This window comes from Lutzomyia longipalpis, chromosome 2 (genome assembly GCF_024334085.1).
Source record: "Lutzomyia longipalpis isolate SR_M1_2022 chromosome 2, ASM2433408v1".
NCBI classification, from domain to species: Eukaryota; Metazoa; Arthropoda; class Insecta; order Diptera; family Psychodidae; genus Lutzomyia; species Lutzomyia longipalpis.
The window spans coordinates 19,385,515-19,400,951 of NC_074708.1; the positions used below are offsets into that span (position 1 = coordinate 19,385,515).

General features: G+C 35.4%; 6 protein-coding genes across 11 annotated transcripts in view; 3 read left to right on the forward strand and 3 right to left on the reverse strand.

Annotated features, from left to right (window-relative positions):
• LOC129789442 (uncharacterized) overlaps positions 1 to 15,437 on the forward strand; it is an 885,568-nt gene that overhangs the window by 627,677 nt on the left and 242,454 nt on the right. The window lies entirely within an intron of this gene.
• Positions 2,423 to 3,332, forward strand: LOC129789483 (uncharacterized). Of its 2 annotated transcripts, none has more exons than XM_055826312.1 (2): positions 2,423 to 3,049; positions 3,163 to 3,332. In XM_055826312.1, exons 1-2 carry the CDS (start codon positions 2,715 to 2,717, stop codon positions 3,176 to 3,178), a joined length of 351 nt encoding a protein of 116 aa, XP_055682287.1. In that variant the 5' UTR covers positions 2,423 to 2,714; the 3' UTR covers positions 3,179 to 3,332. The 2 variants fall into 2 exon arrangements, with proteins under 2 accessions (XP_055682287.1, XP_055682286.1); XM_055826311.1 differs by having other exon boundaries at positions 2,427 to 3,049; positions 3,127 to 3,332.
• On the reverse strand, positions 3,131 to 6,438 carry LOC129789309 (claspin-like). Of its 2 annotated transcripts, none has more exons than XM_055826063.1 (4): positions 5,614 to 6,438; positions 5,181 to 5,545; positions 3,326 to 5,118; positions 3,131 to 3,246 (listed from the first exon to the last, which is right to left on the reverse strand). In XM_055826063.1, exons 1-4 carry the CDS (start codon positions 6,336 to 6,338, stop codon positions 3,169 to 3,171), a joined length of 2,961 nt encoding a protein of 986 aa, XP_055682038.1. In that variant the 5' UTR covers positions 6,339 to 6,438; the 3' UTR covers positions 3,131 to 3,168. The 2 variants fall into 2 exon arrangements, with proteins under 2 accessions (XP_055682038.1, XP_055682039.1); XM_055826064.1 differs by having other exon boundaries at positions 3,135 to 3,246; positions 3,330 to 5,118.
• On the reverse strand, positions 6,638 to 7,753 carry LOC129789450 (rhythmically expressed gene 2 protein-like). Its single transcript, XM_055826271.1, has one exon. It carries the CDS (start codon positions 7,591 to 7,593, stop codon positions 6,817 to 6,819), a length of 777 nt encoding a protein of 258 aa, XP_055682246.1. The 5' UTR covers positions 7,594 to 7,753; the 3' UTR covers positions 6,638 to 6,816.
• On the forward strand, positions 8,013 to 10,548 carry LOC129789454 (sesquipedalian-1-like). 2 transcript variants are annotated; one of them, XM_055826275.1, is made up of 4 exons: positions 8,013 to 8,120; positions 8,188 to 8,549; positions 8,619 to 8,799; positions 8,977 to 10,548. In XM_055826275.1, exons 2-4 carry the CDS (start codon positions 8,196 to 8,198, stop codon positions 9,156 to 9,158), a joined length of 717 nt encoding a protein of 238 aa, XP_055682250.1. In that variant the 5' UTR covers positions 8,013 to 8,120; positions 8,188 to 8,195; the 3' UTR covers positions 9,159 to 10,548. The 2 variants fall into 2 exon arrangements, with proteins under 2 accessions (XP_055682250.1, XP_055682251.1); XM_055826276.1 differs by having other exon boundaries at positions 10,054 to 10,548.
• The window catches only part of LOC129789347 (uncharacterized), a 69,046-nt gene continuing 64,110 nt past the window's right edge, over positions 10,502 to 15,437 (reverse strand). The window contains exons 1-5 of one of the 3 annotated variants that reach the window (XM_055826123.1): positions 14,038 to 14,536; positions 13,532 to 13,689; positions 12,553 to 13,086; positions 12,392 to 12,482; positions 10,502 to 11,503 (exon numbers count right to left, since the gene is read on the reverse strand). In XM_055826123.1, coding sequence (XP_055682098.1) covers positions 10,659 to 11,503; positions 12,392 to 12,482; positions 12,553 to 13,086; positions 13,532 to 13,689; positions 14,038 to 14,188 — 1,779 coding nt within the window. In that variant the 5' untranslated portion in view covers positions 14,189 to 14,536 and the 3' untranslated portion in view covers positions 10,502 to 10,658. Of the gene's footprint in view, positions 11,504 to 12,391; positions 12,483 to 12,552; positions 13,087 to 13,210; positions 13,262 to 13,531; positions 13,690 to 14,037; positions 14,537 to 15,437 lie in introns of those variants that run through there. The other 2 variants (XM_055826124.1, XM_055826125.1) reach the window with 2 other exon arrangements.

The window sequence follows — 15,437 nt, forward strand, 5'->3', positions numbered from 1 at the left end:
TTGGAATGTTCTAGACAGTTGTAGGGCTTATCGAAACCTTTCATTTGATACCAAGATGGTCAAAATCGGTCAAGCCGTTCTCGAGTTATATCGAAAAAACACTTTTTGCTTTAGGCCGCCATATTTGCTAAACCGCTCGACCGATTTTCAAGTATGAATTGTTGATGAAAACGTCTCACTGAGCTCTACAACATAATAAATTTCAGACCTCTAGCTTTAAGGGAAGTGGTTGACAGTAGTTTAAAATGGCAGACGGCGGCCATCTTGAATTTTGAAAATGTAAAAAAAATGAAATTTTACACCCACATTTCGAAAAAAACTTCAAACCCGAGGGCTCTATCTTTTACCGTTCTCGAGATATTAAGCAAAGTTTGGCGCACATCAAAAATTTTCCACCATTTTTGGAATGTGGGTTGTCTGAAACGTGCTCATACTAAGTTTGAGCCCGATCTGAGGTGGTCGGAAAATCCGACGATTACAATACTTGGTGTTGGCCACGAAGTGGAACACCAACTAATTAGTAGTTTAGCTTCAAAAAATTTATTTAAAATGATTGGGGAAATAAAAAAATATTTAGTGGAAAAAAAAAAGAAATCATTGACATTGGTAAGATTTGATATCGCGACCTTAGTATCCGAAAACGGCTACCCTACACGTCTCCCAACAGTCCGCTAAGAGCAAATAAGCGAACTTTTTACTAAAGCTGCCTACGACCCCGCTCATGGGGTGAAGAAACACACACACACATGAGCATGCGCACATGTGTGTGGTTTTCGGTTCCCTTGGCAACTCTGTCGTGCGCTAATCGCCGCACGTCGCGCACGCAGCGATGAGAAAGAGCAGCACGCTTAGATTTTTTTGTGTGCGCGCTCGCTCTCTCGAAAAATGTCTCTCACTGTGAAAAGGCGCTCCCACACAATTTATATGGGAAATTAATTTTATTTTTAATTTTAATAATATTTCTAGGCCATCTCCGGTATTAGTTTTTTGGAAATTAGTCTTCTATTACCATAAAGAATTTTTGGTAAAAATATGAAGCCAATCCGTACTATACAAAATAGTTCGTCATTAGATTTTCTTGTAAAATGAAAAAAAAAAAATCACAAAACTAGTATGGCGGCCATCTATATTTTGTTCCTGTAGAGTTTCCAAAATAACTTATCATCGAAAAAATTATTTAAAATGATTGGGGAAATAAAAAAAAAATATTTGGTGGAAAAAAAATAAATCATTGACAAAGGTAAGACTTGATATCGCGACCTTAGTATCCGAAAACGGCTACGCTACACGTCTCTCAACCTCTCGCTAACAGCAGAGAAGCGCAATTTTTATTAAGCCTGCCTACAACCCCGCTCACGGGGTGGAGAAACACACACACACATGAGCATGCGCACATCTGTGTGGTCTTCGGTTTCCATGGCATGTCGTGCGCTTATCGGCGCACGTCGCGCACGCAGCGATGAGAAAGAGCAGCACGCATAGATGTTTGTGTGTGCGCTCGTTCTCTCACGAAAAATGTCTCTCACTGCCCTAATATCCCCTTATTGACCAGGACTTAATAATTCTGGGATGAGATCCCCAATCCGGAGGTCACTTTATCATTACTAATGAGAAGTGATCATAAATCCGGCGAAAAACCCACAATTTTGCAGCAGTATCCCCTAATTGTCCAGGACTTGATAATCCTGGTACAATCCGGGGATGAAATCCCCAATCCGGAGGTCACTCCAACATTCTTAATAGGAAGTGACCACAATTCCGGCGAAAAACCCACCATTTTACACCAGCATCCCAGGATTGTCCAGGATAAGGGAGATCTGGCTCTTTGGGATGGGTCAAGATGGTCAGGACAGAGGGATTTTTTGGTCTGGTCATAAGAAAATGTGCTCTTCATTTGGCCATAAAAGTGAATCTCAATCAATCAAATCTGTCCAAGACCGATTCTGATTAATATTGGTAGAGAAAATCTCGGGAATAAAAAAAATTAAAGGGAATTTTTGTTCCCCCCGCCCCTTTATGGTCTTTGGATCTTAATTAATTAATTAATTTTATAATATAGAACATCTTATTATAGTCATACAATCATTCAATTTTAGTGAAATTTTTTGTGTACTATTCCGGCCGGGGTTTTCTTCAATATCGTTTTTCGGCTCTCCTGTAAAGTTCACTTTTGTGGACTTACGCCTTTTTCTTGTTTCGCCCTCGATATGTTAAAAATGTTTATCAAAAACTTTGCAAAAACCGCAAATCTTATCACAATGTCAACAAAAAATGACAATACAGTGTTCCCTCTGCTTAAATTATCGGTGAAACTCTTCTGTGGCGTTAAAAGTAATGGGTGAGAAGAGCTTAACCGAGAAATAAAGCGGGTATGACTGTACTATTAAGTACATGAAGTTGGTTAAGTTTAATTTTCATACTGTAAAGAACGGTTTGCCGAAAGTCGTCGAAAAATTTTCATTCCTTTTTCTCACGTGGAAAATTAATTTTTCTTTTCAAATTGAAGTTTATGTCAAAATAAAATTAATAGTTATTGCTTTTTGTAAATCTCAATTCACTGTAAAAGTAGGATAAAATCTTTAAAAAAAAACACGAATCATCCAATTAAAAAAAAAATGGGACAAGTTTTGGGACGTTTCTATTTTCCCAAGTCTCGTTTAGTTTTCCTTACCTCTTTTATGCGAAAGGAGCTTTAAAAATTTTCTTGCGAAAAAATGTCGGAGACTCCGCCACTATTCGAAAATTCCCAGGAATCCATTGATCTGATTGCTGAGAATCCAATTCAACACACAGATTCAATAAATCCGCATACATTTGTGGTCAAACGAGCTAATTCACAGGAAATTGATGATGTCGTAAAGTCGGAGGATGTTTCCTTGAGCCCAAAGAAACCTAAACTCGACGCTGATTGTATGAATGATGGAGATAATCCGGAGAGGGCAGCAACACCAATGGATCTTGGTGATGTGGAGATGCCGGAAGATCTCATCAGATTCCAGATGCAGAGCAAGAAGCTTCGCGAAGTGATTAAGGAGTTGAAGATTGTGGAGTAAGATTTATCCGGAACTTCGAATGTTTTTTCTTGTCTATTTATTTCTTTAGAAGAATGAGAAATCATATTTTTAGGGCACTCTTGCTGGAAACTTTGAATCCTGCTAATAGGCGATTCTATCCATAGATGGACGTCTTCTTCCGTTTCTTACCCCTGATTGGTGCCACGGGATTTTCTAATTTGCGTTTTTTCACCTGAAATAAAATTAATCTTTTAATGAACTACACATGTAAATGAATTTTATGTAACCTATGTAATAAATGAATTACTTACGGACTGATCTGAATCTTCTTGCTTAGCCATTTGACGAAAAACAAAGCTGCCCTTTTCTGTGGCTCCATTGACGAGGACGTCGGATGTTTTAGACGCTATATTTGCAAGTCGAGCCAGGTATTCATCATCCTGAAGCAGAAGTGACTTCCTGTTGTGATTCTCCATTTCGGGAACCAAGAAAGTTGGTGCCTTAACTTCTCTCGGATCTTCTGGGATTGTTGGCTTGAGAATCGTAACGTTTTTCATCTCAAACATCTCAGAGAGTTCCTCTGAAAGCTTATCTTTCAGCACTACATCACGTTCATGCCTAATTTTCCGCCATTCTTCTTCATTTTCCTCATCACTCTGACGAGTATCGTCGTGTCCGTTCTCTTGAGCCTTATCGCTGTTAAGATTGAAGTCATTGTCCACATGGAGCCACCGAAATGTCCTCTCACGTATCATTCCTTCACGTTCTTCTTCATGCAATACCAAATTTTTCACCATCTTCACTTCCCGAGCATCCTGATCGAGAAGTTTCTTCATATGAATACGCTCCAATTCAGATTGCAACTGCTCTTGATCAAATTGATCCTCATCCCCAAGCTCAATCTCCAATTTATCGAGATCCTTTTCGTCTTCGTCGGCACTGCCCCACTCAGACTCAGACAGCTCTGCTTCATTCTCCACAAAGTCGGTAATTTTTATTTTGGGTTTTGCCGGAAGATCAACTTCATTCTCTTCAGAATCATATTCAAGTTCTTGGCCTACATCTTTGTCCTCCTCCTGCTCAGATAGTTCGGGAATTTCTGAGTTTTCCTCATTTTCATCATTATTACTGTCTTTGTCAGTGATTTCGTCGGAGTTTTCCTCATTTTGCTCTTCCTCATCAGACAGATAAACACGAGGAATTTTTTTCTTTACATTCTTGGAACTTTTAGCGATATTTTCTTCATCTGACGACTCAAAGTCTGGTACAGTCGGAACGTCATTTTGCGTATTTTCTTGAGATCCTCGACGGTCATCATCTTGCTTATTTTCAGTCATTTCTGTCGGGTTTACAGGCTGTGTATTGAAATTTCCGGTACACAGATTAAACAGCTCCATTTCGTCCTTTTCCATTTGACTCTCCGTTATTGAGGTGTCCTGGACAATGTCCGGCAGATGTACTACACTATCAGGGATAGGCACTTCACAATCCTTCTCCTCATCTTCAGATTCTTCGTCATTCATGCTTACGATTCTCTTGCGATATTTTTTCTTCCCTTCGGACAATTCGTTTTCTCCATCCGAATCTTCATCTTCAGCTTCATTTTCTTCAGCAATTATTTCGTCAACATCGCAATTATTGTCCTCCTCATGCTCAGCCTCATCTGGAACAATTTCTTCTGCATTGTCTTGGTTTTCTGGTTCTTTATCTTCTTCTGATTCTTTACCAACTTCTTCATTTTCTTCTGATTCTTTATCAACTTCTTCATTTTCTTCCTCATTTTCACCATCACTGTCAGCAAATTCTTTTTCATCATCTATCTCATTAGCTATCTTAGCGAATTTCTCTCGTTCTTGACTTTCGAGATATCTCTGTATTTGCTCCCTCTTTTTCTGCAACAATTCCTGTTCGAGGCTTTCTTTGAGGATTTTATATGCAATTCCAGGAGAATGCTCAATTTTTATATTATCCACCGTTGCTGCTGAAGTTTTCGCATTCTGCAAAATGCATTTTTCAATTAGACTAATTTCCTTCGATTTTGGCTTCTGATGCACTAGACCAGATTCCAGGTCTATCAAAGAACCTGGATCTCCTCTGAGAATCACTGTAAAATAAAGTGAAATTTTAGTAAAATTTTGGTATCTTATTGAAAGTAATTAAACTTACATCTTTTTGCTGAGCTTTCATCATTCTGAGCTTGGGGAGTATTTGTTTTTTCATCAGATGGGCCAGAAACGAGTATGTCTATTTCATCCGGACACTCAAAATGAGATTCAGGATCTTTCTCTGCTGTCGAATCAATTTTTGGATTCTTTTCCTCATCAGCAATGAAGTTTGTCTCTGCTAAAGATTCCTTTTGCAAATGATTGAGTTTCTCATTTTCCAAAGTCATTTTCTTGTCAGTCTTCAAGGCACGCAACTTTCCGGTTTTCTTGGCAAGCTTCTTGTCCGTGGGTAAATCAATTTTGCTTTTTTGCAAGCGACTGAGAAACTCCTTTATATCATACTGCTCTGGTTTGTGGTAAGGCACTCTAGAACAGGGCAAAAGAAATAGTTTAAGTAATATTTAGTAGTATAGAATTAAAGACATGATACTCACTCAATGACTTCCTCTCGGGCATTTTTTTGTATCATACTGTACACCTCATTTCTCTCTGCCAACTCCTTCTCCTTTTCATGTTTTGTCAGTTTCCTGGGCTTTTCCACCTTTTTCACATTTCTCTTCTTTTTGGCATTTTTCGGAAGTTCATTTTCTTCATCTTCAGATTCTTCGGAGCTCGCACTTTCCTCAACAACTTCCGTCTTGCTGCGCTTTTTACTTTTTGTCTTCTTCTGCTTTCGAGGACGTTCATTTTCCTTCAAGTCCACCACGTTGATTTCCTTCTCTTCCTCATTGTATTCTTCCGCACTTGAATCCTCATCACATAGGACTTTAAGATTGTTATACCTTTCTGATTGTCCAATTATACTGACTTCACCAACCACGTCTTCAGTCTCAGAAGCTGACGAAGCAACAATTTTTGATTCACCCAAAATTTTTCCGGGCATTCCTTCGATTGCTTCCTGATCATCGGGAGTTGATGTAGGGATAGCTCCATTCGTGTCATCATCATCTGATTTGTCGCTTAATATTTGTACGCGCTTTTTGATCCTTGAGAATCCAATACAATCGTCAGAATTCTCATCATCTGAAGACTCCGGGATTCGTTTGGCTTCAGGTGTCAGATTAACTTTTTCCCCCTCATGTGGCGAATCTTCATTCTTTTCTCCATTCATATTCATAGGTTCACTTGAATCACTACTATTTTCAGCAATATCAGTCATTTTTCACAAGATTTTGTACTTTTTTTTTAATAAAAAAGATGCTAAAACTCACTGTTTGTAAAAAACAAAACCAAAGCAAAAATTTAAGGTTATGTGACACATTGCGCCAAAAATTCTAGGAAAAAAATAACATCCCGGCTGGTCAGGAACACAACTTTTCTCGACTTTTGGCACAACGTGGAGGACAATATTGGTACTCAGTACCAGTTTTGTCCTTCAAAGAATCTTTGTTTTGTAAATTCATTTTATAAAAAAATGTAAATTTAAAATTATAAAAAATGATAATGATAAAGTCTAAATTTATTTTTTATGATATATTTCATTGTTAATTTTTTACACCTATCTACACTATTTATAAAAAAAAAATAACTTTTCGTTGTACCTTTTTTTGATACATGAGTTATGATTAACATAAGTTTTTTTTTTAATTTTTAGTAAGCTCAGAATTCTTAATAATAAGAAAATATTCATCTCACGCTCATAAATTGAGATGCTTTTCTTTCAATGCTTCGTGAAATTGTTGAAGTGTTGGGAAAATCTTGGATGTGTCGATATCCTTGGAGTACTTTTTCCAAGAATCACAGTTATTAGTAATAAGTATACTAGTCCAACCAGCTGAATGAGCTCCCAAGTAATCCAGATGTGGTGTGTTGCCAATATGGAGAGATTCTGACGATTGAACATCCTGACCAGCTAGCTGCACAGCAGCATCAAAGATTTCATGACTTGGCTTTTGAAAGCCAACTTCGTAGGAACATGTGATAAAATCAAATTCCGGAAGTTGAAGATTTCGAATGACACTCCTTATCCTTGGATCAGAATTCGTAATGACCCCTATGATCTTTCCAACTTTTTGGATGTCATCAACGAGATGTTTAGCTGAAGAGCATCGCTGCCAGCATTCGCTTGTCTCAAAGCATTCAATTAGATAATTTGCAATCCTTTCGAGATCCGCAGCTGGAATATTTGCATGGGAGGCTTCAAAGACGCCGATGACCAGCTGTCGCCACCAATCGCGCCATCCCTTAATTTCCTGCGGATGATGATATCCAAAAATGGGGTATTTCTCTGTCATTTGCCGGAAGAGTCGACTGAAATTATTTGCAATCTGTGTCTGGTCCACATTGGAGTAACCGTGTTTCGAGGCAGCTTTGACATATTGCACAGCTGGGGCTGTCTTGAAGCGGAGCAGGGTATCTGTGATATCGAACGTTATGAGACGAAATCTATTTAGATTTTTTGCTAGATTATTCATATTTTACGACTATGTCACTCAAAGAAAAAACTATGGCACTGATAAATATACTCCAATTAAGCACTTTTGCTACTTAATACATCCCCAGAATGGCCAGGAATATAAAAAATCAGGAATCCTAAAAGTTTGTCAATCTTAATCTTATATATGTATTATGTATGGAAATACATAATATAGAGTGTGTGTTTGGAAAGTTTTGAAATTAGACGATTGTAAATTAATCTTCATTTTGTTATTCATTCATGCGAAGAATATTCTACACACAGTTTTCTTTTGTTTTATATTCTTATTTGATATTTTTATTTGCTGTTCTATATTGCAAAAAATATATTTAAACAAATCGAAACCTAAATATAATAATTATTGTCAGAAAGCCGACATTTGCCCGGGGGCGCAAAAGAGCACATAACGCCTAAGAGGAAAATAAGAAGAAACGTCTGACAATGTCAGAGTCTGACTCCGGGATTTATCAATCTGCGGCTGAAATAATAATAGAAAAACATTCATTTTTAATGAAAATCAAAGCGGTAAGTCTTAAAATATGCCACACACTCTTTTGTAATATTTAATATGATCAATTTCACTATGTTTCAGACTAAAAGATGAAGATAAATGAGAAAAATCTGAGTATGTTTGCAACAACGCCCCCGTCAGATTTGGAAGGGTATCTAAATAAGCGGGGAGAAGTTAATAAATCCTGGCAGAGAAGATGGTTCGTCCTGAAGGGCAATCTACTATTTTATTTCGAGAAAAAGGGAGATAAGGAACCCATTGGTGTGATTGTATTGGAAGGCTGCACCATCGAATTGGCAGAGGACGGAGAAAATTACTGCTTTCAAATTGTTTTCCATGGTACTAACAACAGGACATACTACCTCTGTGCTGAAAATCAGGAAGTCATGGAAAAGTGGATGAAGGCACTCACATGTGCTGGATATGAATACATGAAATTGATGGTAATTATCAATAGGTTTCTCTCCAGGAAGAAGAAGAAGGTATTTATAAAAATTACATATTTTCAACAGGTGTCTGAACTACAACGACAATTGGGAGAGCTAGATGAGAAGAATGCAGAATCTGAGACACAGTCGTCGTCAATTACTCCAAAACCTCCACCTCGTCGTCAAAACCCCTTTAATCGTGTTGCTCCTGCTCCTCCAGTGCCAAGTTCTAAAGAACAATCTCGCCCCTGCCAGAAATCTCCAGGTAAAATCCTAATTTTATTCAACAACTGTTCCCCTCCTCCCACACCGTGCTAATCGCATTTCGTTTTTTTCTTCAAATTATGTGTTATGCTTCTTTGCAATTTACTAATGTTTGTGATATGATTTCCTATTTTGTTGCTGGTCTTTTTAAAATACTGTTATTACCTATGTGAATTAGCGGAGCCTTCCTCATCGTCGGAAGCAACTTCTGGCTCACAACAGAATATACAACAACCCGAAACTGATGGATTCTTCAAATCCATCCATGAAGAACTAGGAAAGTCATTTGTGAAGGAAAAAAATCGCCGAAAAACAGAAGAAGTCACTACAAAGAAAGAAGCATCTCTTATCGATCTCTAGGGAATCAAATTTTTAAGATTAACATTTTTTAAAACAAAATGCTAAAAAATGTCTTCTTTTGCGCTTTTTTTTATGTATTTTAGCAATTTTCTTTTGCAAGTTTTCCGAGTTTTTATTTTTGCATGAAGTGTAATTAGTTTCTGTACTTACACGTGATTTTGAATTGCTTTTCTTTTATAATAGAGACTATTTTGAATAATTTCAAGGTATTTCTAACAAATATTTTTCAATATCCTTTAGAAGTTGTCATTAAAAAATGCTTTTAGTATATTCAAGAAATTACAAATTGTGAATTTGTTAATTAAAAAAAAACTGAATGTTGAACTTCTGCAGCTTCCAGCAATATTATTGACTTACAATTTCTTTTCTTTCAATATATTGTATTACTATACAATTTCCTAAAGCAAATACACAATTAATATAGAATCATGGCGAATCAATCTAATCAGAATTTAAAAAAATAATGTGAAATCTTTAAATCAAATATTTGTTTAGGAATGATGAATTAGCGCATATGTATCGCATAAAGATACCCTGAAGGAAGCAAATAGGCATCCCAAATATAGACCTTTCATCGTAAAGTCCTTAACATAAACAACGTTAATCAACATTATGCAAGAAAATTTCTAAAATCATTGTTTCTCTTCCTATTAGTACGTTTTCTTTCCAAGTTTTATACATCATCATGGATTTTTTTGTAATATAAAAGAAAAGCATTGAAATGGTATTAAATGATTGTCAACAATAACGGTCAATAATATTGCTATATGTTAGTAGAATGTAGAAATCATAGTTGTGAAGGGACATTACCATCTCAAAACCAATGTGAGAAATGAAAGAATATTGCGATATTCTAATACACATATTTTCTTTCTTATTAACCATTATTATTTAGCCAATGGACGACAGCCTCTTGAGTCGCACTTTTAACACGTGGATTTGAGTCTCAAACGATATTCTTCTTCCTTTTGTGAAGTCTTCTGGTCTTTCGAATATGTGTGTCTCTTTGTATTTACTCCTTTGTTTCTCTTCTGTAAGAAAAATACTCTACAACATGTAGTGTAGGTGAGTCACCATCGATACTTCTTTTTTTTTTAAAAGAAAAACTGTATCATAGAATTCTTTTGTTAACTTGAAGCATTCATTCAATAGCTACCTATATTACACTCCATCCTCAAGTGCGCCCTCCAGGGTCTGTCGCTTGGCTTTTAGTTATTTTATACCTTTTTTTGCTATGAATTAAACGTATCTTTAACTCCTCGAAAAGAAAGAGAAATATGTAGATAAATCCAGAGTGATGTATCTTTGTGGTAGGGAGATTGGATATTGTTAGTGCGCTTCTATTGTTACACAAATAACTTTATTTTAAAAATAAAATTTTTAGAGAACATTATGGGTTTTTGGTATTTATTTATTTTTTTTACAAATGGGCGAAAGAAAACACAATTTTCTTTTTTTCTCTGTGAGATCCTTTAGTGATGCTGCAAGATTGGAAAACATCTAGAGGTACATACCATTCACAAGAAAATCAGCATCATGAGCGTATTGACTTTTTCCACCACGTCTCATCCTTCGACCTACAACTTTCATTCGGCATCCCACTAGGACGGCAAGTGCTGCCATTATGATTATTCCCAATGTTAGAGATAAAACTGCACCACTTGGACGTTCGGCTTCACCGTCGTGGTCCACAAATTCCATCTCTAAATCATTGTGAATCATCTTTAGTTGCTCATGCAGTGGTTTATCGGCATCTTTGGCCTTGGAAATATTGTCTTTTGACCCCTCTTTTGGTTTCTTGTGCTTCCTATTCTTCTTTCGGGGTGCTGCCGTTGTTATTCTCATCTCCGCTTCATCATCTGACTCATCTTGATATTCATTTCCAAGAACTTCACCGCTCTCCTCTGCTTTAGTGCTTCCACCTACCTTTATTGGCTTCTTCACATTCTCATTTGGGTGATTTTTTCCTGGTTGTACTGGCATGAGCGGTACAATTGGCCAATCTGGACGTTGTTGTTGGAGTTCCACTTGTGTTGCTGTCAACTGCGGTGGTTGTGGTAACTGAGGAATTTGTGGAGCTAGTAATGCAGGGGATTGCTGGACCATAGTAGACTGGTCAACAGGTTGCTGATTCCACTCCATTGGGTTTCCGGGTATTTTGCCTTGGTAGTGCTCTGGTAGCCATGATTGCTGCTGTGACTGGATTTGTCCTCTTGAATACATATCTCCCATTTGAGGTCTCATAAATGCATCTTGAGGGGGTACCATCTGATATCCTGGTCCAGACATACTACTTGCCGGAACTTGGATACCACCTTTGTGATTAAAAATTCTGCTATCTCCATCTGAAATTAAGAATTTTATTTTAGAATTAAAAAAAAAACTTATTTATTCGAGAAATTAATTTTAAAAGTCTATTGTTTTTATATTGATACAATATCAATGGAAAGGTAGAATGAAAAATCCATATTAGTAACTTTTTAAATAATTTAAAATTTAATGATAATTATCCTATTTAACAATGAGAAGGTGAAAGGGTGGAATTTAATTAGAAAAAAAAATTACATTATTCAGGAAGGAGGAACTGCCACCATATAAACTATTTTCAATGTTATTTTCTGAACATTTCCCCATTAAAAAAAAATGTGGGCTTCCCATGTAAAAACTTACTACAAAGGAATAAATTAAATTCCCATATGAATTTTGTCACTTTCAACTACATAAGTCATTCTTTTAATACAAATTACATAAAATGATAATTTATGTACGATTTAACACTTTTCTATACTTTACTTTCTAGACTTTCTATTATAATAACATACGAATCATGAAAAATTAAAAAATATATATTTTAGAGTATTAAATGCCTTTTTATATCTTAAAAAAATTTACTATAATAATTCATTAGGTACGTATTTTTGCGTTTTTTTTTCATTAATAATTTTAAGATTATCACTTTACTTTTGTAGAACTATTTAATAATTAATACAACAAGCAATAATAAAAAAGAAAGTCTTTCAAAATAAAGAAAATAAATTCTTTGTATGTTAATATAAGTTCGTATGTGTAGTATGTACTGTACAATATTATGTGGCCACAATTACGAGTTTTCTCACAACATCTGCAATATTATCAACTTTCAACATCCCATTAAACAGGAAATTCAATAAAATAAATTGTCTTCATGGTTCTGTAATCTCTTGCAATACTTGATGAATAAAAAAAACATTCACCTAAGAACATGGGATTCATTTGTGGCCATTGTTTGGGTGCCGTCATTGGATCTTCTCGATTGTGAATCTGATACTGTCTCTGCATTGTCATCTGAAATGAGGAATAGGACGTTGACTGTATACACCAGCATATAACATGAGAGTTTCGCATAAAAACCAACCTGTGGAGCATTATTTCCTTCATTGCCACTGTCCGATGGTAAAAGTCGTACCGTATTGGACAGATCTTGCATCTGCTGTCCATTCTGGGAATTCTGTTGGCCACCACCAGCAGATGGTTGTTTTGGACATTCTGGTCCTTCGTCGCTGCCATCCTCACATTGTGGAATACCATCACAGGCATTGTACACGGCAAGGCATTCCCCTGAGTGGCAGGCAAATTGAAAACGACTGCATGTGCTACTTTTGGGTGTTGTCTGTTCCACTGGGGTGGCATTCTTAATTCCTTGAGAGGAATTTGCAGCAGAAATCTCATCATTGCGCAGCCCTTTTCCACTTTTGAGACTTACAAGCTCCATCTCATGTTGCGAAAGTCCCACAGAGGGTACCGCAGGATGGGCAAGTGGGGGCGAAGTCTGCTGCTCTGGCTGACGCATTGGGCTCATGACGGCGCTCGTGTAGTTGGCATGACGCGTGAATTTGCAACGAAAGTCCTCAGGTGGCCCACACTGAAACAGAAAGCACGTGCCCTTCACCTGTCGATGAAGAATATAATATTAGAATATAATAGTTTAATCAGATAAACTTGTATTATGTAGTATTTATTTTATTAGGTATTAATTTTAGTTTTATGCATTAAAATAATATTTGTATAATAACCGCATTTTAATATTTAAATTTTACACAAAAAAGTGAATCAATGGAACCAGCTTTAAATTATACCTAATATTTACAATTTACGATTACGAGCCAAAGAGAGCAATATCGTGCATTAAATTCAGTTATAAAATAAATTCCAAAAATATAAAGACACAAGAAGAAAACAGACCAAGCCTCAACCGGAAATTTTCAGTGTCCCACCCATCTCTTTCATTGTCTCTTTCGTTGTGCCAAATGAAAAACTTATTTAATTTCTTAAAAGAGAAATCTGGTTTTTTCTATTGTTATATATCTTTTTTTAGTAATGCATCAATGCTTTACCTTTTCCTCAAAAATGAAGACATCGCAATTTTCTGTATCGCAGCAAAGATTAGCACATTCTTGGTTATTGAGAACTTCGGTTTCATCCAAGAAGACGGCTTTGAGTTTCAAAGACTCCTTCGTACGAATTATTGTATCCGTATGGACATCGAAGCGCCCTGCAAGATTGTAATTTCTGTGGTCAGCAATACAAATATTAAGTAATAATATGCACAATGGATGAATATAATATAATGAATGTAAATTAAATTTAATAATAATTTCCGGGAAGACAGAGAATCAGTAAAGTAGAACAGAAATCATGAGGCAAACAGTCAAGGAATTTCAATTCAGAGGTCTTATATGCTCTCAAACATAAACATTTTTCTTTCACTTTGCATTGCTGTATTAATGTCAATTAAATAAAAACATATTAAATTTAAATACTTAAATTATATCTATACGGAGAGTTTGTATATGGTGAGAAAAAAACTTGTTAAAAATATAAATTAATTTTCAATACCAACCCAAACATAATTCAGAATCCATCATTCGTTTTGCTACACTGTGCGTATCCACATGATAGGCACAAATTGTAATATTGTTGATTTCCAATAATAAAATAATTGTAATAGCTCGAAGCATAGCATTAATTATATAATAATTATTTGAAGACATCTTTTTATCTGAGGACCACACACGTTCTTTCAAGCTTATCCACCAACAATATTCTACACACTCTCCAAAAAAACAACTTTCAATGTAGATAATTAATTTCTTTCTCCTCCGTATACTGCTGCTTATGGTTAGTTCACAGAATATAACTCTCACATCTAAATTTCTCCATTATTTGTACACGGATGTTACAATTAGCCGAAAATATTCATTTTTGTGCCTTAATATAGGTCCCAGAATTAAACAATACAGAGTTAATATAAAATGAAAGAGAAGAGAACAAAATCTTTTCTATTTTTTTCCAAAAGTACGTAAGACTGATAACATTGAGTTGCGTTACAAATCGATACTAAAATATATACATATTCATATTAAAATATAGCTCAGTTAGAGTGCGACAGACTTCACAACACAGTGCGCAAAATCCTGATTAAAAAATTCTGACAATTTGTTCTATATAGAAATGGAAAAAAAAATCACTTATTCTATGATCTTTATTTTTAAATTAGCTTATCATTCGAAAGAAATAAATCTATAATTTTTTTATTTCAAAAGATTTGTTATAAAAAATTTTGAAAATAATTTTCTCCTCTTGGTGGTTACATATTAATTTTTCAAGCTATTATAATCTAACGTTTATTTTCTTATTTTCACAAATTAAAAAAAAGAGTAGGTACATGTCCTATTAAATGAATAAGTTAACTTTATTAGATGTCTTATGTTGGATGAAAATTTTTGGACCTTCCATTGTGTGAGCTGAGCATGCGCTGAATCTGCCAAAGAGAATTTCTCCAGATTTTCTATTTGAATAGTTGGGCTAGATAACTGATATCACCTAGTCAAAAGCATTTCCTACATTATGCAATTTTTAATATATGTATAATAAATAATCTAAGTAGTTACATAATATAAAAAACCTTTTACTTTGTTGCCCTAAAAAGAAATCTCACATTCATAATATTTTAAAAAAGATTGAAAATTTGCTTTTTTGCCCACCATCTAGTATTGATAAACCATATTGCATGTGCAAAAAGTAAACTCATAGGGCGGATATTGGTGAAGTCTTTGTATAAATATTCCTAAAAATTTTGAATCTATCTAGACTGACTTTTTATAAATGTGTGGTTTGTTGAGAAATATAAGGGCGTGATGCCAGTCTAAAGAATATAGTTTTAACACGGCATGATTGAATCATATTAAGACAAAAGAAGGTGACTTTGAAAAATCTAAAAATTTTGTTAGAAAAAAAATA